The sequence below is a fragment of the Aedes albopictus genome, chromosome 2 (genome assembly GCF_035046485.1).
Source record: "Aedes albopictus strain Foshan chromosome 2, AalbF5, whole genome shotgun sequence".
Taxonomy (NCBI): domain Eukaryota; kingdom Metazoa; phylum Arthropoda; class Insecta; order Diptera; family Culicidae; genus Aedes; species Aedes albopictus.
The window spans coordinates 341,047,063-341,071,592 of record NC_085137.1 but is presented as its reverse complement, the minus strand read 5'-3'; the positions used below and the strand labels follow the sequence as shown (position 1 = coordinate 341,071,592).

Genomic DNA, 24,530 nt, shown 5'->3' with positions numbered 1-24,530 from the left:
AATGTATGTGCCAAGCCGTTTTGAAGAGTGTTACGTATGTTTGTTTGTGATTGTCGCGTTCTAGAGAGCCAAAGTTAAGTCATTTGTATGGAGTTTATTTTTGTTGCGCTCCGTCCCGAAAGGGATATACGAAAACTACAAATTCAATAAAGCCTGTATCCGCAATAATCGGGACACTGAAATATGGCTGCGACTCTGCAATATATACATTAAAATTGGTCAAATTTTGCTAGATAATATTTCAAGATATGTTTATTTCACCTGCAAAATTTCAATTGAATCGGTGAAGTACCTTTTGTTGTAGCAATGAAACAGTAGAACGCGAGCAATTGAATTTTGTACAGCCCCTGGTTTAGCTTGTCAGCGCTGTAACTTTTGAATTTGGCAAAAGAAATGGCTGAAATTTTGAACACAAACCTCTCAATATACATCCCTTGCATAGGCAAAATTTCAAAAAAAATCGATGCACTATCAACAATTTTATAGCCGAAACATATATTGGGGCTAACCGTGATTTTAGCCCCTCAGACAACAATTAGTGAGCACCTCTTATTGTTTCGATTGTATTGTAGAAAGTACTTCACCAATAATCACCAAATTTTGCAGGGATAATATACACATAATCAACTACCTTCTGTGAAAATTTCATGAAAATTGGCAGAGATATTCAAAAGTTATGAATGGGCAAACATCGCACATGAAAAACATGAAACATTTTCACTAACACTATCCCCTATCAACACCAGTGTCTTTCAATCCAATCGATAAAAGTTGATGAAATATTGCAAGAAGGTGTCTCTATAAGTATCATAACTGCTCACGAAATTTCATAATTATCCTCACAGAACTTTGAATTGTAGCGGAAAAGAACCATCTAGTATACGAATAAAAATTGGTGATGATTGTACGAAATCCTAAAAACCACGTCTGTTTGTTTCTCATCCACAGTTAAAAGTAATGCATCGATTTTAATGAAATTTTGCACAAATAATAAACATACATCAAAGAGTTCTCAGTTAATTTTTGATCAATTTTTATTGATTCAGTACAGAGTTACTGCCATACTTCTGTGTCCCGATTATTGCGGATACAGGCTTTATTCAAATTCAAACCCTTATTAAAAAAATATGACTATGTTATCTTGTATGTTTTCACAACATTTTTAATTCCAGATCAAAAACTCCATAGACATTCGCAATATTGATTTTGTGGTCACCATCTCGGACATCTTCCCTATACCAAAAACAGTCGGGTCTGCTATTAGACGATGCCTCCCACTTTACGCCCACCGCATTTTCCTGGCTGTATTCAAACCAATTTAGTTCACTTATTGTATGTGATGAATCTATAGTAAGCACTAACTGCGTTGAAAAATTCAGCTGGATTTTCAAAAACCCACTCGCGTTTTCTATGCTTATAACTATAGTGGATTTTAGGCCGTCATTTCTGGACTTCGAACATTTTTTTATACCAAATCTATAACTGCGTTATTTTTTGTACGGGTCGGGTTTTTGCTATAATTCAGCCAGTTTTGAAACGATTCTCATGAAATTTGTAAACTTGTAGACACGGTTAGTACTATCCGTGTACGAAAAAATGAACCAATTGGTTTAAAAAGACTGAATTATAGCACAAAACGACTCGTGCTAAACAGGTTAATACATTGAAATGAATTTCTGTCTGTCAGTCTGTTTGTCTGTATGTATGACCACTATAGACTCGCAAAACACTGAACCGATCGGCAAAAAAAATTGTATGCAAGGGTTATGTGGCGGAGGAAGGGTTTTATCATGGTGTGAGACCCCTTCCATCTCTGAAACAAGTGACTCCCATATGAAGAAATTTGCAGAGTACTTCTCTATGGAGTTGTACGCCAAAAAACACAGCAGGCAGACAGTACAACATTTCCGGGACAGCTAGTATAGGGCATTGCGAGAAATTCTCTCCATCAGAATTTGACCTGCGTATTGCCCTATCACAGCAGTTTGAATGCTAAACTGCCCTATATTAGCTATTAAAATGCCACTTAAAAACTGACATAGAATAACAAAGCAACTACCAGTGTTATACTCAAGCCTTATTATGCCTCTCAAGAAAAATCAGAATATGGCGATTATCTGCCTCTGGCTTCTGATATTAGCGCGACAGTCACTAATCATAACAGCGTCACCAGATTTAAAAGTATATAATTCCACTATATGGGGTTTGACAGCAAGAACACTCATTCCTCTGAGCTACTCTTGCCGTTCGTCACAAATACATTCAAAAACATCTGTCACTTTGCAAAACCCACGTGCTTTTGATTTTGGCGGGAACACTTTTTCTTTTGTTTTGCCTTGCGACTGTCATGCGGCGGTATGCCTTGCGAGCGTACGACCGCCGCAGGACTCTAATAAAAGATAAGCGCGACAATAAATAGATCAAAAATTAAACGCACGTTAACCCGGTAATGGAGGGATCGAACCCCAAAATCAGCAAAAAAAAAAAAACAACAGGACTTCAGAATGCGCCCCAAGCCTTAAAAGTTGTACAGGAGAGTGAGTGACAAAATAGAAGAGAAAGGATGTCGGGAAATAAGCAGGGGAAGATATTTTGGTTTTTATTTTTGACAATCTGGGGGATAGGAGGGATAAGCATTTAATCAACCGTATATTAGGCCAAAACCTGCATTCCATTAGCACTTATGCTGCATAAACGGCAGATTAGCGTTTAATGACCTGCTGTAATGGCACATATAGAACTGAATAAATGCCTGAGTAACTGCTTATTAGTTACTTGGGTATTTTTAGTCACCATATTAGGACTACGGACATCTTCCCCATAGCAAATATACCCATATTGTATGATTTGAGCACCTTCTTCTTCTTTTTTCTGGCTCGACGTTCCAACTGGAACTTAGCCTGCCTTTTCTCCAACTTAGTGTTCTTTGAGCACTACCACAGTTATTAATTGGAGAGCTTTCCTTGCCAGCCATTGCATGAATTCGTATATTGTGAGGCAAGCACAATGATACACTATGCCCAGGGAGTCGAGAAAATTTTCCCGATCGGAACGGGAATCGAACCCGCCTTCTCTGGATTAGAGATCCATAGCCTTAACCACTAGGCTAACTGGAGACCCGGATTTAAGCACCTAAAACAACTTAAAACATCCACCATCTTAAACTTTTGGGTGGCCATCTTGGATATTCGGGCCGTCATGTTTAGACTCCGAACATCTTCTCATACCAAACATACCCACATTGCATGGTGTTAGAGTCTAAAACTTCCTAGAATAGCCACCATATTGAATTTTAAGCGATCATCTTGGATTATGGAGCACCATCTTGGATATTCTGCTGGTCACATTTTTGGACTTCAAACGTCTTCCCCATACCACTATGCGCAATTTCCATACAACCAGGCGGACAAAAATATTTTTATAATTTCTTATTCTGTGGTCCATACTTTCAAAATATTACGGTAATTTGCTTTTTCCGTATTTCTAGCTCAACTTTTTAAAAGGGCGTACAACTTATTAATGTAAAGTAAATTTAGAATTAAATCGATCCGTACTTTGATTGCAAATCAATAGATTTTTGCCTTTCTCGTACACTGAGTGTACACGAAAGGCTATATGTTCACTCCAAAAATGACTTTTTGATAGAAGCCCCGGAGGGTCGAGTCATATATACCAATCAACTCAGCTCGACGAATTGAGGTGATGTCTGTGTGTGTATGTGTGTGTTTGTGTATGTGTGTATGTGTGTGCGTGTGTGTGTGTATGTGTGAGTGTGTACAAAAAAACTCACATCACTTTTTGGCAGAAAACCTCACCCGATTTCAATTACCGATGGTTTATTCGACGCGGAATCTGGTCCCATTGTTTCCTATTGAAAATGGTTCGGATCGGTCCAGCCGTTCCGGAGATATGGCCATTTAGGTGTTCCGGAACGGTACCCCAGGAAGGGACCAGATATGAAAATGCATCAAACCTATGCATGCGACACATCAAACCATGGCATTTTCGATAAACTGATGAGAGGTTAGCAGAAAAATAGTCTAAGACCATATCTGAACCGGTAGTGTTCCGGAACCGGTTCCGGGTGTCCCGCCGGAAGTGGCCAAATATCAAAGTGAACCAAACCCATGCATGAGACACATCAAACCACGGCATTTTCGATAACCTGATGAGCGGTAAGCAGGAAAATAGTCTCAGACCATATCTGAACCGGTAGTGTTCAAGAACCGGTTCTGGGTGTCCCACTGGAAGTGGCCATATATACAATAGAACCAAACCCATGCATGCGACACATCAAATCACGGCATTTTCGATGACCTGATGGACAATGAGCAAGAAAATCTTATCAGAGCATATCTGAACCGGTAGTGTTCCGGAACCGGTTCTAGGCGTTCCACTGGAAGTGGCCAAAAATACAATTGAACCAAACTTTTGCATGCGACACATCAAGCCACGGCATTTTCGATGACCTGATGGACAATGAGCAGGAAAACCATCTCAGAGCATATCTGAACCGGTAAAGTTCCGGAACCGGTTCTAGGCGTCCCGCTGGAAGTGGCCAAATATCAAAGTGAACCAAACCCATGCATGCGACACATCAAATCACGGCATTTTCGATAACCTGATGAGCGATAAGCAGAAAAACCATCTCATACCATATCTGAACCGGTAGTGTTCCGGGACCTGTTCCAGGTCTCGTGCCGAAGTGGTCAAATCTGAAAGAGAAACAAACCCGTACATGCGTCACATCAAATAGCGGCTTTATAAATTACCTAATGAACGGCAAGCAAGTGTTTCGGAATCGGTTTTGAGTGTCCGGAAGGGGCGAAATGTAAAAGTAATCCAAATCCAGGCATGTGACACATCAAATCGTGGCTTTTGCGATAACCTGACGAACAGTTAGCAAGAAAATAGCCTTAGATCACACTAGAGACAACTGGTAGTGTTCCGGAATTGGTTCCGAGAGTCCCGTCGAAATTGTCAAACCCTGCATGTGACACCTTCAATTTGCATCGTTTTTGATTAACAAGACAATAGTGTCAGACCATATTTGGTTCAGCCGGTAGTTACCCGGAATCAGATCCGGGTAGTAAAATGTAAAATTTAACCAAACCCATGGATGCGGTACATCAAAACACGACCAGTCTTGTAAACATTCGACACTTTTACTACCTTCATTTCGCTGCCGCAGTCGGGTATCAGCTTGCTTTGTTACATTCGTGCGCTACCGTTACCTCTTACACACCGAGCAGTAGAACGAAGATCAATAAACATAAGAAAGGGTCAAATTAATGTCATCTGACACGATGACATTTGTCTAATTCTAGCTTTACGCATAGATTTTCAGCCAATTCCGATTATGAATGTTAATATTAGTTTATTCTTGCATGTTGCATTGAATACGACACACCGATGGGCAACATAGCTCTTATTATGGAAGAAGACAGGAATAACAAAAGTCGAACCGTCTCCCGAAGCCGCTATCGTCGTGAAGTGCGTTCGTTTGACATTTTTGTTTCGGACAATAGTTTGATTGCTTGTATTGCGAATTTATAATCAGAAAACCCAAGCTGTGCGGTGTTTCACAAGGTCTGCAATATGACTATTGTTTGAATGGGGAAGAATGCCGGTCTTCAACCAGAAAATCATAAACGACATGCCAAAATTCAATACGGTGACTATTTTATGTAATTTTAGGTGCATATTTTATGTAATTTTAGGTGCAGAGTCAAAAAATGAATACCAGAACATCCAAGATGGTGTCCTAATATTCAAGATGGCGCTTAGTTTAGTTGGGGTAGATATCCGGAGTCAAAAAATGATGACCGGAAAATCTAAAATAACGTTTCGAAATTTTGCGGCTTCATAACACTTGTTTAGTTTGAATTTTGGATCGTTGTCTTATATTTCTGAATATTGGATGTTATGCTAACATAAAATGTATCCATATTGAGTAGATTTGGCAAACAGTTTTCATTTTGTATTTATGTCAATGTTGTCAACACGTCGCTTGAGTTTTGTTGAAAGGATATTTTAAAGCACGAGAAAGGCACCATCACCGCTAGGTGGATTAATTAAGGTTTTTTTTCTTTGGTTTTCATATGGAACTGTTCATGCTCTACTTGGAAAAAATATGAAAGCGATACAATTGCTTTTGTTATATATGAAGAAATATGAAATTGTACTAAAATGCCATATTTTTTGAAAAGCCTGATTCCAAAGTTGCGCAACTTATGCGCAAACATTTTTACCGTAACTTTTTTGAAATAGACCCAGATTATGCTTTAAAACTGCTGGGATATGCGCAATTCAGCGCAAACAAATTTGCTGATAAAAATATTTTATATTTGCGATATTTCAATGCCTTTCAGTGACTTTTTTATTATTTAGTTATGTATAGAAACCTTGTTTTATTTTTTTCTTACAGCTTTTTAGTAACCTTTTCAATGATGTATTGTAAAATAAGGGGTTTCTCATGAAAAACGGGTCTAAAATTGATTTAAGACAAACCGAGCTTATCCGACAAAAAGTTCTATTTTTTCGTAAATTTCTAAATTTGACATTTCATATCTCAGAAACGCAAAGTGCTAGAGATTTGAAACTTTGGGCTTGTCTTAATTGGAATGTTTACTTTCGACAAAAATATAACAAAAAGATTTGGTGAGGGTCACTTTTCCGATTTTTGTCCGCCTGATGTCTTATAGTGCATTCCAATTCATGCTCATTAGGGGAACTGGGGGTAAGACGCCCACGTTAAGGAAGAGTCCAATTTTAACCACGAAACACTTCATAATACACACTTTTTTGGCACTAACATAAATCACCAACATGTTTCCTTCCAAATGGAAGAAACCATGAATCAGTTTTATGTTTTACTACTGAGAAATCCAAATTTGAAAAAAAATTGATTTTCGAAATTTTAGTTTTAATGTGGGGTAAAATGCGCCACTAGCCACAGCTAACGCCAGGATGCCAAACTGTGTACATATATTTTCGTGCCTGGTTTATTGTCAACTGTTATTGTTCGTGAATGGTTTACAGTCATTACATAATTATGGATCACTTGTAATTATGTTTCAGTTCCATTTAAACGTCATAGTCAGCTGTTTTATCAATAATTACTACAAAATGACGCATGACTGTGTGATTAGTGAACTTGTTTATAGTGAAGAAAAAATGTGCTGATGCTTGGTTCCAACTTGTGTTCTACATAATTTATGCTAAAATTAGGATATAAATGGCTATTTTAATGTAAATAACTAGGGGTAACACATGCCTCAGAAGTTTGGACCCTTGTAAAAAAGTTCTCCTCTCCTCTTCTTGGCGTAACGTCCTCACTGGGACAAAGCCTGCTTCTCAGCTTAGTGTTCAATGAGCACTTCCACAGTTTTTAACTGAGAGCTTCCTCTGCCAATGACCATTTTGCATGTGTATATCGTGTGGCAGGCACGAAGATACTCTATGCCCAAGGAAGTCAAGGAAATTTCCTTTACGAAAAGATCCTGGACCGACCGGGAATCGAACCCGTCACCCTCAGCATGGTCATGCTGAAAACCCGTGCGTTTACCGCCTCGGCTATATGGGCCCTTTGTAAAAAAGTTATAAGGATCGAATTCGATACTTTTTCCGCTTGATACACAAATAATGGGAGTCTGCAAAACATTTTATGGGAATAGTGAGAAAAAAAAATCTTTTAAATGATGTAAAAAAGGGCAAAAATTTGACAGGCTAAAATTACATCAAAAGTAACCAAAATCTTTTTTTGAAGTTTCTATACAATTTTTTTAGTAAAAAATATGAAAACTCAAATATAAAGAAGCATTTTTATTCTTATTTTAACGATTGCAGTTGAAAAAAGTACTGAAAATAACGTGGTTTGCCTAAAACAAGGGTGGCGCAACTTGCCCCCTATGGGCGTTATGGCCGCAGTTCCCCTACATGGTTTTTAAGCGTATAACTCAGCAGCCGCCATCTTGGATATTGGCCATCTTTATATTTCAGAGAGACGAACTAGCCAAGGGCTGAAAGTCTCTTTAATAAAGACAAATCAATCAATCAATCTTTATATTTGATATTTAATATTTGCCATGGCCACTGCATGAAATTCTCTCCTTCTCTTTCATTCTTACAGAAATTTTGTAAACAACAAGGCCAAGAAACGCCAAAATCCCATACAAAATCAAAACAATGCAGTGCCCTATAGAACTTTATGACACAGCCCCTATATAGCCATAGCTGTAAAAGCGTGGGTAAGCAGCACGACCATGCTGAGGGTGGCGGGTTCGATGCGCGATTGATTCAGGAACTTTTTGTAAAGATTACATACGTAGCAGTGCTACGGTAGCACACAATGTCAAAAACAAAAAAACGCAGTAAATGATTTGATTGCTTATTTCACTGCGTGCAGAAAAACTAAATATCAAAGTTACCCAGTTTTATGATACCTCGGAATCCGAAACAGACCACTATAATTCCAAACGACCTAAAAGTATCCGAAGAAATGAATACTTTATGATTCAGATGTAAAAGCTTACTGTTTCATATAAGATCTGTAAAAAACAAAAACAGTGAATGTCTCATTTGGCCAACCGACGACGTACCCCACTGGGTTTCCGTATAAATTTGGAACCGGTCATCCAACTTAACCAACCGGTACCTTCTATGAAACGGTAGTAATTTCAGGTTGTTCTGTCAAATTTTCATCAAAATCAAAATATTGCGCGCAAACCCCAAAGTTGTATTCCTACCTTTGGGTTTCCGCGCCGAAGACCCAGACTCAGCGACAAAGGAACATGACAGTAGATTCCGGATAGTTGGCAACCCTAATATTGGACGGCAGTCATCGATGACCCTTTGGATGGACCATTAGTCGAGTGAGTGGATTGTTGACATGCAAATAGATCATTTCGCAGATAATGCATGTGTTTTAGGCTCTTGTTGATGGTTTTCTTGCTGTGATAATGTGAAATTTAGCGATTTGCTTCAAAGCGACTAATGGCCTTTTACGAACCAACTTTAAAAATCGCTCAATAGCGAAGAAAATGCATTAGTTTCGTGAATTTTCTGCTGAAGTATCAAGGAAATATTATTTATATGCAGTTACCAATTCCAATGCCTAACAAATAAAACTATCATTGAAAACGATGAAAGTATAAAAAAATGGAGAAAAAAGGAATCAGTAACTGTACACAGCAACTGGTTCAAGTCCCGCAGTTTGTAAACTAAAGATGAAGTTGCACCGGACACAAGGCCGTGCTCAAGGGAGGAGTTATGGTGTTTTAACCTCTCATTACCAAAGTTCCTTATACAAGGCGCCCTTCTGCCTTTTGCTTTTTGAGGAAATGTTCAAAACCCCTCCTTTTTCGCCTTTTCTGTACACGAGCCTGACCGGGCATCATTGGATGTCTTCATTCGTTAGTTTCTATGAATCATCATTTTGAATAAAACATGCATTATAGGTTCAAGCTAGTTTCGGATGAAGATATTTACATTACAAAGAAAGCTTAAGTTCTATAGAGCAAAACGCACTACTTTCTAAGATTATTTATTTATTTAATTATACACTCAATTACACATGTTGAGATTTATTTCGAATTAAAATTCACTATACTCCCGAAGCATCGTGAAAGTCGCTTACATTGTATATTATTTAGTCATTTGTACTCAACTTTACACATGGTTATTCTTATGATATAGTTTAACTGTTATATGATCCTATGTTTGTTCTTCAACTCTATCAAATTAAACACGTCACATACATTCTCTTTTCTACACCACTAATACACAACAAGTTTCCCCTTCAGCACAGTCGGTAGCCTTGCGCGCCAAATTCTGCGCTCTACAACCCGTCATACATTCACCCAAATGTTCAGCACATGTATGAACCGCTTCCGAAGGAATCACTAGATAAAAAAAGAAAAAGAAAAATTTGGTAAGATGTTTGTCATTACTTTTCAGAATGTTGGGTCCAACCAATTCGAGTCAATTTTCAGGCTTAAGTCTTGGACGACTAGGAAAAATGGAATTAGTAGTTTGCAGCCAATGAATGTTTTTTTCTTCGTTGTTATTGAAGCAATGTCGTACAAAACGACTCACCTATTTGATGCAACACGCGTTTGAAAGCAAATTGTAGCATTCGGTTTATCAGACATATAACCGTCAGCTAACATAATATTAACTTTGTACTATCAGTAGGCAAGCTCTGAATAAATTACAGCGAATGATCATTTTTTGTTGTAACCTGCGCAGCACACGAGCCCTTCGGCGCAGTCTACGGCTGGCATTTGCTGCACACGGTGACACCATCTATCACATTTTCCATCATACTGGCGGCACCGAAGGCCTTTGGGTGGGTTCACTAGAATGGTATTATATGAAAGCTGGCTTCACCATTGGCAGGGACTGATGTGAAATGGATAGGTAGTATTAATGGTCATTTGTATTTAACGAGTAATCCGTACAAATAATGGTTCCGATATATGGGAAATGCTTTAAAAGCATCGATGAACTGATATGTATGTCATAATAAATCTAAGACAAATTCATAAGAATTTCACTATGCTACGTAAATGAGTTAAATATCAGATGAATGTTAAATAATTCATGAATGTCAATAAGCAAATGCATTATTATCATTAAATGGTTTTTGAATTTTTAATCATGTTTTGAATTAGATAACATGTTTTTTGATAGTATTAATGTCATGATATTAAGACATTGTTACAGTTATGAAAAACATGCACAAAACCAGAAAATAAACCTTCATAACAGCACTCCACACCGCGGTTTGCATTTTCTGGACAGAGTCCCTTAATGGCGGTAAGCGATTTACAATCGTCCTTCTGAACGCACAGGCCTCCCTGTCTGGCACAGGCCCGTTCAGTTTTGTACACGTTCACTCCTTGGTATGCTAAAACGAGATTTGGCGAAAAAAGAGGCAATAAAGGATCAACACAATTAGTTACGCATGTATAAAATCTTCCTTATGGGCAATAGCTGGAGCAAGGCGCGTACAATATAATAATTTGATTATCAAACGCAAGGATTGAAATTAATTATTTTTATTTTTTGGTGCGTCTTGTTTTTGATGCCGGAACAGTTTGTCAGTAGTGTGTTCAGTTTTATTATTTGTTAAGATAGCAATGTCTTGCACTTGTAAACAGCTGTACCAGCTTGGGACCACCCAACGCCAAGAAACTAGCAAAAACACCTTGTGGTAGTCCAAAACCCTCCCTGAAGAAGGCCCAAACCAAAGGTCAAAACGTTAGAAGAAATAGTATCTAATCTTTTTCGGTCAGAGACCAACCAAACCGGGATTACTTCACCAGCATGTTCGATTCTAAAATTTAATGTAAACGACTCAAAATAAACTGGTTATTTTAATATTTGTACCGTTTCATTATAGCAAAAAGTTCCATCAACAAAACTTTACAGAAGAGACTACAGCTAAGCAAAGCAGTGCTGCGAAGTGTCTGTATCAACCGACATTTATAGCTGAGAATGGTAGCCACTCATTTTTCCATTTACTACCAGAATATCAATTGAATAGCTTCTGATCATTCAATTGACATCAGCTCCAGCCTCAGTCAAGGCACATATCATCCAATTGAGCTCCAGCAAGGAAGCAGAATTTTTGGTGTTGTAGGTTAAAGCTTTTTCCATCATTGATGACGTCAAACCCGACATCAACCTATCATTGACCCATTTTTATTTTTGCCGTAAAACCCAACATGGACCCAAAAGTTGTTAGACGTTGGTCCAATAGTGGCCCAACATTCAATAAAAATTGACCAAACTTTCACCTGACATTCGATATTTTTTTCAGTCTGGCGGAATTTCGCAGGGTTTTTCATGTTTCGTACCCAGCTACTCATTCGAGTGACAATTTATTCAATTGACAAAGATTCGCATCTCATTTGATAGGTGCTCTGATTGAATGAAATCGTTTTGAACATGAACAGAACGAAAAATGACGGTAAAGATTTGTTGGTTAATATTCAAATGAATGAGATGATTTTTTTGCAACACTGTCAACTAAGTATTACAATATTTTTCAGAAAAAAATTGTAAAATTTGATTTTTTTTTTGTTTTCAGTCGAAATATGTGGGTTCTTATGTGTACAAAAACGTATTTTGATTCTCTTATAATTTTGAAAATGTTTAAATAATCTCCAGACGACACCAAAGAAGGTTTTTCAAGGACGCATACCTTTTCAAGCATCAATCAAAAAATCAATTTTCCTTCACAGCCAAGATTTCATCATGACCAAATCAATCCAAGGAAACAGTTAACAGGGTGTGCAAAATATTCCTGTAACCGGTAAAACATCCTTCAGAGTAGGTACAGAAAAGACCTTTCATAGGAAATAAATAAAAAGCTCTTACAACAAAACACTTTCCATCCAAGTGCGTGAGCGGGGATAGTTATACGGAAGAACCCTCCCGTAAATGCGATGAGTTATGGGGCAAAACGCACTCCGCAAGCATCATGATTTTTGGAGCCAAGGGGGAATCAAGGAAGTTACCAGACAGCCTGAAAAAAGTTGATTTCAAGTGGATTCCATGGGCCTTTTAAGGGAATCCCGGAACGTTTCGTATCAATGGGATTGTTGGGAATTTCAGGGACGTTTTAAGTGGTTTTAAAGGCAATTTTGGAGAGTCTCAGGATCCTTGAAAGGGCGTTTCAAGGTATTTCAGAGAGTTTCAGATGGTGTTAGGAAGTTTTACGAGTATTTCCGAGAGATTTCAGATTGCATTTCAGGGGCGTTTCAAGGAATTTTCTGGGACGATTCCGGGGATTTATGGAGCCTTTTAAAGGCATACCAAACAGTTTCAGGAGCATTTCAAATTGTCTATGGAGATTCCATGGCATTTAATGAGATTATGGAGGTTTCAAGAGCGTTTCAAGGGGGTCTCAGGAACCCTAAAAGGGTGTTCCAAGGAGTTTCAGGGCAATTCAAATTGATACCGGGCATTCAATGGTATTTCAATGGTATTGTGGAGGTTGGAGAAGCGTTTAAAGGCATTTTAGGACCACCTGAAATACCTCCAAAAACTCCCTGGAGCCCCATTTTAACACCCCAGAGATCTCCTGGTACCTCCTTAATACGACTGGTAATAGACTATCTGGAACTCCCTGTGAACCCCCTGAGACCCATTCAATCAGCCTCATAGCTCCTCGAACGCCGCTCAGAATCCCAGAAACACTCCTGAGACCACCTGGAACACTTGAAACCTTCCCAGAACTCCAAAAACGCCCCTGAGACCCCTAGAGCTAGAACCTCTCTGAGATCTCCTGCAACATCCCTGAGACCCTCTGAAGTGCAATTGAGGACCCCAGGAATCCTCCTGAAACCACCAGAGACCACCTGAAATGCCCATGAGACCCGCAAAATGCCTTTGAAACGCATTTAACACCCCTCAGACACCCTGAAGCGCGTCTGAAAATCCCCCCAAAATCCTGATGAATCCCCGGGATCCCATGAAACGGCCGTATCTAGAACGCTTCTGTGACCCCCAGATACTCACCAGAGAACTCTTGGAGCGCACCCGAGACTCTCTTGAACCCCCCCTGAAACTCCCTGGGAACCCCGGAATTCCGCTAAGAACCCCTGAGACCCCATGAAGCCCTCCTGAGACCCCCTGAAACAGCTGTGAGATCCCTTTGAACTCCCCTTATATTTCCTGCGACCCTCTGAAACCCCCAAGGACCATCTTAAACCCCCCCCCCCTTCCTTGAGACCCCCTGGTGCACCCCTGAGACTATTTAAAGCTCCCTGGAACCGCCTTCAAACGTCCCTGAGATCTCCTGGTACCTCCATAAAAACTCCTCTGGAACCTCTTGAAATGCCTCTGCAACCTCCTTTGCTCTTTCCGATAAAATTCGAATGGCAGCCGTTAGCAGAGTTACCGTCATTATTACATGTTCTTAAGCAAAACGAAGGAACGAACGAAGGACAGATTACACGAAACTAATACACCATAATAATCATTATTGAATACCCAAATGACCATCCAAATTATTTTTTTTTTTTTTTGATATTTCTCAGACCAGTCTCCATTTATCCTGTAGCATAACCGAAAAAATTGAAAAATTGTTCTAACAACGAAATATTCAACTGAAACCACATACGCATTAATGCAACCATCGTTCTTTTAAAACAATTTCAAAAAGGAATTTTACCAACAAGGTGCATTTGATGTCACAGCATGTTATACCTGCTTCAACAATCCATTCGAACCGTGTCTATGTGGATTATGGAAACACGAAATCTCCGACAAAGATCAAAAACGATTTCGGTCTACATCCTCCCCACTTCTGCGTGAAACATTTTTGACAGACATCCACCACCTACGCAATGCTATCAAGAGGTTTGGCGTAGAGATTCATACCTACGTACCTACGTATACTAGCCGTAAAGCAACCGCCAGCCAGCATTATGTTTGCCAACGCTTGTACTCTTAATATAAGAGGCTTTAGAGTGGTGCTGCCAGAGCTGCGCTGCGTTGGCTTTATCCGTAACCAACCAACTTCAGCCGAACCGAACAACAACAGAAGCGTGATTGCGTATGATGGCAGTCGACGGCCGTGGTGTCCTTGCCGACGACCGCTGCTGCTACTTCTGCTTCTGCGGTGTGTCCGTCCATTTAAGTGCTGTTGAATGGTGGCGAAAACAATAAGCTTTTTACACCCTGACAACAATGGCAAATATTTGTTCTCTATTTTTCAGGGTGGTGGTCACGCGACCAGATAGCGACTGATAGAGGATGAACACTATCCCCCGGTAATGGTGTTGAGTGGTCAATTTCAGACACTGCTTTGCTGCAGTCCATTGACGGCAAGCGATGATTGCAACCATAAAGATAGCGGAGATTCTTGCATGTATTCAACTAGCTTGGCTAGTACTTTAAAGTTTTGATAGATGTAGACAATTATAATGTGGGATCACAATGTCATTCGTTATCTTACGCTCTTATGCACATTTAAAAAAGAGCACAAAATAACTTCTTTCTCTTTCACGCCGAAGGCCTAGGATGGAATCCAACTCCCGAATAACTCACAGTATGTGAGTTCTTCCTTTGGAATGGAAGTAAAGCTTGGATCCCGAAATGAACTAGCCTAGGGCTAAAAATCTCGTTAATACAGATAAAAAAACTTCTTTCTGTTATCATACGTGCATACTTTCAACAAAAAACCAAAACAAGGTGTTCCAATTTGGTTTATAAAGTGTGCATAAAAACAGCACCCTACTGTAGGAATCGTCTCCCTATTAGGATAAATACATAGATGGTAAGTGATCGCGCAGCAGTAAAGAATTACAACATCACTACAATACCTACAGATTTGAAGCAAGCTTTTTAATCTTAAATAATCCTTTTGATTGTTATATGCTAATGATTCGGATTTTATTTCCTAAAACTTCTCCTGATATTGTTTTCTCTTAAAAATAAAAAAAGGATTCCTTAGAACCCATTTATAAACAAAAGTGAGTCCACATTGCATTGTTTATGGACAACGCCTTAACTGGATGCATATCTTCATTTTTTGTTTTTGATTTTTTGTTGAATGACGCCGCAATATTTCCAAAATCGGGTTTCTTGCACATTTAGAGAAAGGATCAAGGTATCTCTTCATTTTTATCCTAGTGGAAAGTATCAGTGTTGCAGAAATTGTTTTAAACGAAATGTTTAAAAAATGTTTTCAGAAAAAATGATAAACCAGGAAAAAACAGGAGTTACTTTGATTTATCGTCCAGCTGTGTATGGAAACGGATTTTGAATGTATTGCTCCATTCCCAAATAACATTGTTAAGTCAAATAGACTAGAAGAGGTTTTTAGAACCACCATAAAACCAAAATAAAAGGTATTAGGTTTTATGACGGTTTTGAAAACCGCTACAAGACTAATTGGCTATCAAAATGATACTTGAGTCATTCAACAAAAAATCAAAATATGCAAAAAATAATTTTAGTTTTGAAATTCCTCTAGTGTTTTCACTCAAAATTCATTTAGAGATTTCTCCAAAAAATTTTCCAAAGATTCCCTTACAACACCTTTGATGGATTTTCTAAGAAATTCTTACATCGGATTTTTCTGCGGTTTCTTCCGAAATTTTTCATGGGCTTGCAGTATGACTACCATCCCCACAATCACTAATGAATATTGTTTAACGATCTCAGCCAAACGATCCAAAGATCATAAAGTATGCCTCGACGTTTTCGACAGTACTCACAATTTACAAACATGAAACCAAAGAAGACAAATTGAAACATGATTCCACAGCCAAGTTTTTCATATTACATCATTTCACAGCATATTGACTTTTTTTATAAAAATATTACCACATAAAACTTTTGTCCCAAAATTTTAATGTGAAGGGACAGAAAAGAGTTACTTTCGGGTTTCCTTCAAGAATTTCTCCAAGGATTTCATTGGGAACCCACACAGAAAAGTCTACTGGATTATTTTTTAGAAATTTCTTTGGAAATTCCTATTTCCTTTGGACATTTATAGAAAGTATACTTAATAAAAACTTTAAAAGATATTCTGTTATATTTCTACAAAGATTGTTTAAAAAATTCTTACAGAAATTCTTTAAAATAATTCTTAAGAGATTCGTTAAAAAAATAAGAAAGCTTCCTTCAAAAATTATTTCTAGCATTTTTTTTGTAGATCATCCAAAAATTTCCTCCAGGAATTTCTTCAGAACTTCCTCTTGAGAAGCTATCAGAAATCACTCTAGAGTTTCTTCAAAAATACGACCAGGAATTCAGTGTTCAAAAAAGCTTCCAGGTACTCCTTGAAAAATTTCTCCAGGATTTTTATCAAAATGTATCCTAGGAATTCCTTCATAAACTTCTCTAAATACATATGTGCAAAATCTCCCTTGAATTTTATCCGAACTAGCTCCATGGATGCCTTCAAAATATCCTCCAGGAATTCCTCTCGGAAAATCTTCAACGGATTTTTTCAGAAATTCATCCTTTACAAAATTATCCATGAATTGTTAAAGAAACTCACCCACGTTTTGGTTCGAAAAATATTTCACCGTATTATTCTGAAATTACACCAAAGCTCCTTTCAGAAATTCAAATTCCTCTGGAGATTCCTCCAAGCATTCATGAAAAAACCTTCCGTGGAATTTCTCAATAACTCTTCCAGAGTTCTTAACTCGTTAAAAAAAAAATAAGAATTTATAAGGGATTTATTTAAAAAAAAAAATTAAAAAGATAACTTCTAAAAACATAAAGTTCTTCTTGTACCGACTTTTCGAACCCTCTTAGCAGAATACCCTCTTCAAATGAGTGTATAGGGTTGAATTAAAAGACACGAAACTGATTACACTCATTCGAATGAAGTTCTTTTTTTATTTTCGTGAGTTTTAACTTCTTCACACAGAAGATGACTTCAAAAATTTGTACATTGTTTCTCTCAGAAATTTCTCTAAAATTTGTTTAAGTGAATCTTCCTGAGACTCGTTTAGAAATTCCTTCAATGTTTTCTTCAGAAAAACGTACAGAAACTCCTCAAACCTTCAGGGCTTCCTTAAAAATTAATACAGGGATTTTTTCAGAATACCTTCTAGAAATTTCTTTGGAAATTCCTCATCATAAAATCTTCTTAGATTTCTTTAATAAAAACTAACTTGTATTCATTTAAAAATTCCTCCATGGATTCTGACAAAATATATTCCACCGACTCCTCCAGAAATTACTCCAGCAATTTCTTCACTAAGTCTTCCAAAGATTCTTTCAGAAATTCCTTCAACGGTTCCTTAAGAAATTCCTTCAGAGAGTCCTTCAGATATTCCTCAAACAATTTCTTCAAAAATTTTTTGAAGGGTTCTTTCAAAAATCATTTATTAAAATCTCTGGGATTTCTTAATGACTTCCAATTCTCGCAGTGGTTTCTTCAGAAATTAATTAGAGAAGCCCTCCGGTATTTCTTTAGGGATTCCTCCAGGAACTTTCTCAGAGATTTTATTTGGGAATTCCAGCAGGAGTATCTTTTTCTTTCTAGCTCTACGTTCGCATAGGAACTTGGCATGCCTCAAGTTAATCTTCCCAACCCGAACGGGGATCGAAATGCTTCTACCGACTCCTCTAAGATTTCCTTATAACATCTAGATATTTTATTAAGTGATTTGAAATAAAAATTTCAGAAAGGATTAATCTAGGAATTGCAACCAGAGTTTCCCGAGAATTTTCTCCAGGGACTTCTTAAGCAATTGAAAATGGTGAGAACTCCAGTTCATCATGCTTGAGAATATAATTATGATGGAATTGTAATGCTTTCATCCTTATTATGCTTACAGGTACTTATGAGAGAAAGATTTGTGCTCACTTCTGCAATTTTGATATAAGTAAGTTAAATAGTTTTATGACAAATAATGTGAAATAATTTTATGGTTATCGATAAATGAGCTTCAATTTGAAATACTCAGTTATACCAGTTTCTAAACAGAATCTTCTATTTGTTGTTCATAATTGAATATTTAGAATTATGATTGAATTTGAAATCATTCGATTGATAGTGTCTTCGAGAGGTGCTGTTCACTCCCTGTTGAATCCGGATGACCACGATGAATGGAATCTAACATTAACAAACACGTCCACTGAAGAATCTAAAGCACGGATTGAAGTAAGGACCGAAAATGATTAAATAGGAATGGCCAGACTTGGTTCGCAGCCTAGTGGACAATGCATTTCAAAGCTTCAAAACCTTCCTCATCTCCATCAACGAGTGAATTAATTGCCACATTAAAATGACACACCGGATACAACTCCGCACCATCCTCGGTAACAATCTCCATAAAAGAAAAAAAAATTAAATACTTTCCCGAGGAACAACAACCACCGAACAACGCAATTACCATCAGCCATGTGGACGTTGCGAAATTAAGCTCATTTCCATAACTCACCAAAGAGACAGTGTAGGACCTATGTCAATATTTCTTTACTAGCGTACCGTTACGATGCGATGATGGTGGGAAAAGTCTCACTGGAAATGTGTACAGAAAAGCACCCCAAAAAGGGATGAAAAATCTCATCTGCCTGAAAACCATCGCATGGAATCGACGACGTAGCCCTTGATTTTGCCATTCGCCCAACACCCGGTGCCTCGTCGTATGTAGAAATGAAAATAGATGAAAATGGTTATCAAAGAGAAAATTATTTTTATTATGATGTTATTAATGTTAATAGTCTTAGGTAAACGACGTGTAAGACGTAGAATGATAATTGCCGTTTATTTTCGCTCACGCTAACGCGCGACAACGACCGCACGACTTCTCCGCCATTCGAAACACGATCCGCAGCTGATTATGAGACCTGTATATAGAGAAAGGTGTGCGGATGCTGCACGGTGGCGGCCTATTGTATGCTGACGACGATGGAAGGAAGATTTCCACCCCGGAACGAGTGTAGATTGTGGAAGATGAGCCAAGCAAAAGCCCTGGAAGGCAGCTTCCGATATCACACGCGAGCATTTCCTACTTGTGCTAGCAGACAGACATTCGGTTAGCACCTTGCTCCGCCTTTCAACCGTTGCACGTTGCGCGGTCTCCGGTCGGTCTAGCAGCAGGTTCACAATATTTATTTCCATCTATCCGACTGGAGGGCTCACGTAATTGCTGTGCCAAGCTATTTTCCTGCTGTAGGCGTTATAATAATTTTCTAGCTTCCGGACGCAGTAGTGCTTATTCAGCATCCAAAGATAGGTTTCAGTGCTTTTGCGCTTCAGTGAATACTGTCCGTACGGGGACCCTCCGGACGATTCTCTTAGGCGATTTTTTGTTGTAGTGTATGAAATTATTGTCTTTTATTATTTACTATGCTGAGCAGATGTACAGGACATAAGTACATTTGTTGTTATTATTATAAAGCACTGTGCTGATCATTGTGGCACCACTCGGAAATTTAAAAATGGACATTAAAGTGATCAAACTGTAATCCCTAACTGGAACACAGTTACTGATCTTCGTTTTTACCCCTTTTATCCAGCATCCTCCGCGTGGAACTTTCCGGGGTACGAGGAATCTCAGGCTACAGGAAGATTGGGTAACAAACCCGGCTGAGAGCTATGGCCACTAGTATGGCCATATGTTTGAAGGAAAGGAATGATTTGCACTAAATCTCTTATTATCTAGAATTTACGATGAATGTTAACAATTTCGATTGAAAACAATACTGAGACCTCCTTTTATGCAGGTTATTTTTATGCCTTTTTGATTTATTCATCTTTTCTATGCCCTGCATAAAAGGAGGAAGAGCTACTCAGAACCAGTAATTTGCATAAGAAAAATGTATTATTGACGTTAGCAACGGTGACCAGGGGCGCATAAATAAGAAGTTATAGGGGCGTTTCAAGGGGTCTTAAGGAGTTTCAGCGGTGTATCAGGAGATCTCCAGGGCATTTAAAAGAGGTCCCCGGGGGTTTCAGAAGGGGGTTTTATGGTTCTCAGGGGCGCTTCAAGGGACTTCAGGGTGCTATCAGAGGTTTCAGGGGGTTACAGGGGAGTTCTTTATCCCAACTGGTAACAGATAATGACATGATCACGAAAATGGTTGTTGGAGACCAAACGGAAGCTGAATTTGTTGCGCACTTTTTAACTCGTGAATAATCGATTATTACTAACCAAAAATCGAAACTGTTTGGTAATAGATCTTCAACAGCGTTGCAGTGCTTAACCACTCGACGTAACTTCTCAAAAATAGCAATGCAAGGTTGAAACATCTCTACATAAACGCGTGGTGTACGATCTTTACCGTATTCTTTTCAAGTTGGGATACACCCAGTGTTGTTGAGTTCCGAGAGAATCAGTGAGAGAAACTGATATTTTCTCTCTGTTTGAAACAACCGCTTCGATCGGTGTGTTGGTACAGCATACATACACTGCCACTCGGGAAATGAACAAGTTTACACGTTTAATGGCTAAGTTCATTCAGCCGCACCAACCGAATGGACAGTCGGGCAGCAAGGCCGTGATTCTCTCACGCATTGATCGAAGTCGGTTGTAAACATTGCGGTGCTCAATCACTTGGCGATAATTTTCGCAGAAGATTGCTGAGTGCGTTCATTATGATCGAATCAGTTTCTTCCAAAAGTCCTTGTTGATGTAGCATTAGGCAGCAATCGACAGGCATTTTTTCACGTTTCTTCCTGTTGCACCCAAAGCACTCTATTTCTGCAATAGTGTAGGTGCAACCAGTTGAATTTCCAATAATGTAATGAAAGGCGTGAAAAATGTTCGTTTAAATAAGAGACTTTCACTGTATGTTCATACAAGTACACCATTTGTCCTCTAATTGTCCTCTTAATATATTAGCAGGGGAAGGCCCCAAAAGTCCCTGGAAACCAGTCGAATCCCGAGTGCGTCCCAAAAGCCAAATACTAAATCATAAATAAGTACACTTTTCCACACGAACGAATCAAGCGTTTTCCATTTACAATCAGGATCAATGAGGTGGGGAGAAGAAGAGAGGGCTACGTATTAGTAAGGAAAGAAAAATGTAAACACAAATAGTGACGTCACTATTTGACACGCGTTCTTATGGGAGCTCGCTTTGCTTGTAGTAGTGATATGTTTTGCACCAGACACGGATCTCACGCACACGAAGTATCTTCTTCCTCACCTTTATTAGACTCTCATTGAATCAGGATAATTGACTGGCCTCTGATCATCAAATTTACACCAACCCAAGCAACAGTCAGGGTTCTCCGACGGCGACGACTGACGACCGGCACATACCTTATAATTTAATTGCCCCAGCTAGCAAGCATATGTTCTGGTTTCGTCATCATTGATGACGTTAAACCCAACACAGATCCAACCGTTATCCGATGTGGGTCCAGCAGTGGCCCAGCATTCGTTAAAAATTGACCCGACTTCCGATAATTTTTCAGTGTGGTGGAATGTTGGTGCTCCGTGCTCAGCTAGTCATTTGAAGTGACATTTTTTTTTTCAAATGGCAAGGAATCGCTTCCTGTTAGATGGTTGCTCTGGCTGACTGAAATCGTTTTAAGATGACTAGAAGCAAACATAAGTGAAACGATTTGTCGGTTACTGTTCAAATGACTTTACTGCAATACTAACTTCATGCAATACTAAGGGGTACCGCTGAAAAAAGTAAAACATTTTGTTCTTTGAGCATATTCGTAGTTACACGGTACTGTACCGTGTCAAAATTTGAGTTGAATTCATCAAAGCAAACCATAGTTGACAATTTTGATTAAAAATCGGCGTCTGTCTGATCAATTATGAGATACAGTATGTATTTCCAGTTGATTAATGTTTTTATTTTGAAAATCGGTCGACAAATAGCTGCAAACTGAGCTTCCGAAAATTATCAGACTGCGATAGAAATTGATTCGATCAAGACACAAAACATGAAAGGCGCAATCGGATCGGAAAGTGATAATGAACTACCGATTGGCAGAGACGATTCTATCAGTTCATAACAAATACATGCGATGATGAACACTTGTTTAAATGACAGCAGTGCAAGATCACTCAGTATTCATTCAGATTTTGAGTTACTGTGCCAGTTTTCAAACGTATAGGTGATGCCAGGCTCTTTGCTGTGGGTGTTGATTGAGTGGGGAAAGAGTGGTTACTGATCGAGTTTTGAACTGAGTGAAAACATCCTTGGATACACCTACAGTATCGGACAATAAAAATGCACCAAAGCCATTTCCCCATACAAACTAGTCAATTTCAGATTGCCATTCCTCAGTTATGTCTCAACCGATTGTTTTCATTTTTCTGTGACGAACTACAAAACATTTCAATTTTCAAAAACTATTGAAAAACTTCAGTTATAACTATTGATATAAAAGTTACAGATAGGTTGAATTTTGACAATAAAAATGCACCAAGACAAAAAATTGGGTAGCCAAAAATGCTGAAGTCAAATCACTATGGTGTCTTCGGCAAATATGTTTCTTGTGTGATGACCAATAAATTTGCTGAAGACACCATAGTGATTTTACTTCAGCATTTTTGGCTACGCATTTTTTTGTCTTGGTGCATTTTTATTGTCAAAATTCAACCTATCTGTAACTTTTGTATCAATAGTTATAACTGAAGTTTTTCAATAGTTTTTGAAAATTGAAATGTTTTGTAGTTCGCTACAGAAAAATGGAAACAATCGGTTGAGACATAACTGAGATATGGCAATCCAAAGTTGACTAGTTTGTATGGGAAAACGGCTTTGGTGCATTTTTATTGTCCGATACTGTATGTCGCATTGGGTGGATTGGGTGTCAGGCCATTCGGCCGAAGGTCATTAGGCCGAAGGTCATTAGGCCGAAGGTCATTAGGCCGAATGGTCATTAGGCCGAATGTTCATTAGGCCGAATGGTCATTAGGCCGAATGGTCATTAGGCCGAATGGTCATCAGGCCGAATGATCATTGGGTCTTCTTCTTGCCGTTACGTCCCCACTGAGACAAAGCCTGCTTCTCAGCTTAGTGTTCTATGAACACTTCCACAGTTATTAACTGAGAGCTTCCTCGGCAAATGATCATTTTGCATGTGTATATCGTGTGACAGGCACGAAGATACTTTATTGATGCTGAATCTACTGATATTTTACCCATGAATTTTTCCTTCTTTTAAACATAGGCTGTTCTTTCTAGTATCATTGCTAAAATAGTTTTTGGCGCAGAAACTGCTGATATTCAATTCATAAATTTTTCCTTCTTTAAAACATAGGCTATTCTTTCTAATTTCATTGTTAAAGTAGTTTTCGGCAAAAAAATTTTGGAAAAAGTAAAAACAACAGATCTCTTTACAGGCTCATAACGGCTGATTTTCAATTCGTCCTGATGACCATTCGGCCTTATGACCATTCGGCCTAGTGACCATTCGGCCTAATGACCATTCGGCCTAATGACCTTCGGCCTAATGGCCTTCGGCCTAATGACCTTCGGCCTAATGGCCTTCGGCCGGTGGATTGTCACAACAAATGCAGGCTATGACATTGTCATTGTTGCACGATGGTTGAATTTTGATTCAGTGCATGGAATTCGGGAGGATTTTAGGGGATTTAAGGGGCCATTTAAGGAAGTTATAGACAATTTTCAACTGGTTTCAGAAGCGTAACGCTAGCATTTTCGAAGGTATTGGAGGGTTTCACATCCTTTACATGGGGTGTGAAGGAGTTTTAGAAGGATTTCGGAGTCATTTAAGGAAGTTCCAGAGCATTATCGACGGGTTTCAGAGGTGTTATGGAAGTGTTTTCGTGGGCCTTGGAAAGTCTCGGGTGCATTACATGGGATTTAGGGGGATTTTGGAGCCATGTCAATGAGCTTCAGAGTATTTTGGGCTAATTTCAAAGCCGTTACGGTGGCGTTTTCTGAGGCTTCGGGGGCCTTATGTGCGTTACAAGGAGTCCAACGGGGTTTCAGCGGGATTTTGGAGCCATTTTAGGAAGCATCAGAGCAAGTTTGGCGAAATTCAGAGGCGTTGTGGAGGCTTTTTCAGGGGTGTCGGAGGGTCTCTTACGCGTTACCTGGGAAACCCGTGAAAC

The 24,530-nt window shown here is 38.7% G+C and overlaps 1 protein-coding gene across 3 annotated transcripts in view; it reads right to left on the bottom strand.

The window, feature by feature from the left end:
- LOC109431702 (U-scoloptoxin(19)-Sm1a) overlaps positions 1-24,530 on the bottom strand; it is a 65,576-nt gene that overhangs the window by 9,592 nt on the left and 31,454 nt on the right. The window contains exons 2-4 of one of the 3 annotated variants that reach the window (XR_003895603.2): positions 10,760-10,909; positions 10,096-10,357; positions 9,765-9,902 (exon numbers count right to left, since the gene is read on the bottom strand). Coding sequence is in view for 2 of the 3 variants with exons in the window: in XM_029866077.2 (XP_029721937.1) it covers positions 9,769-9,902; positions 10,760-10,909 (284 nt within the window). In the remaining variant the exon portion in view is untranslated. Of the gene's footprint in view, positions 1-9,531; positions 9,903-10,095; positions 10,358-10,759; positions 10,910-24,530 lie in introns of those variants that run through there. The other 2 variants (XM_029866077.2, XM_062852628.1) reach the window with 2 other exon arrangements.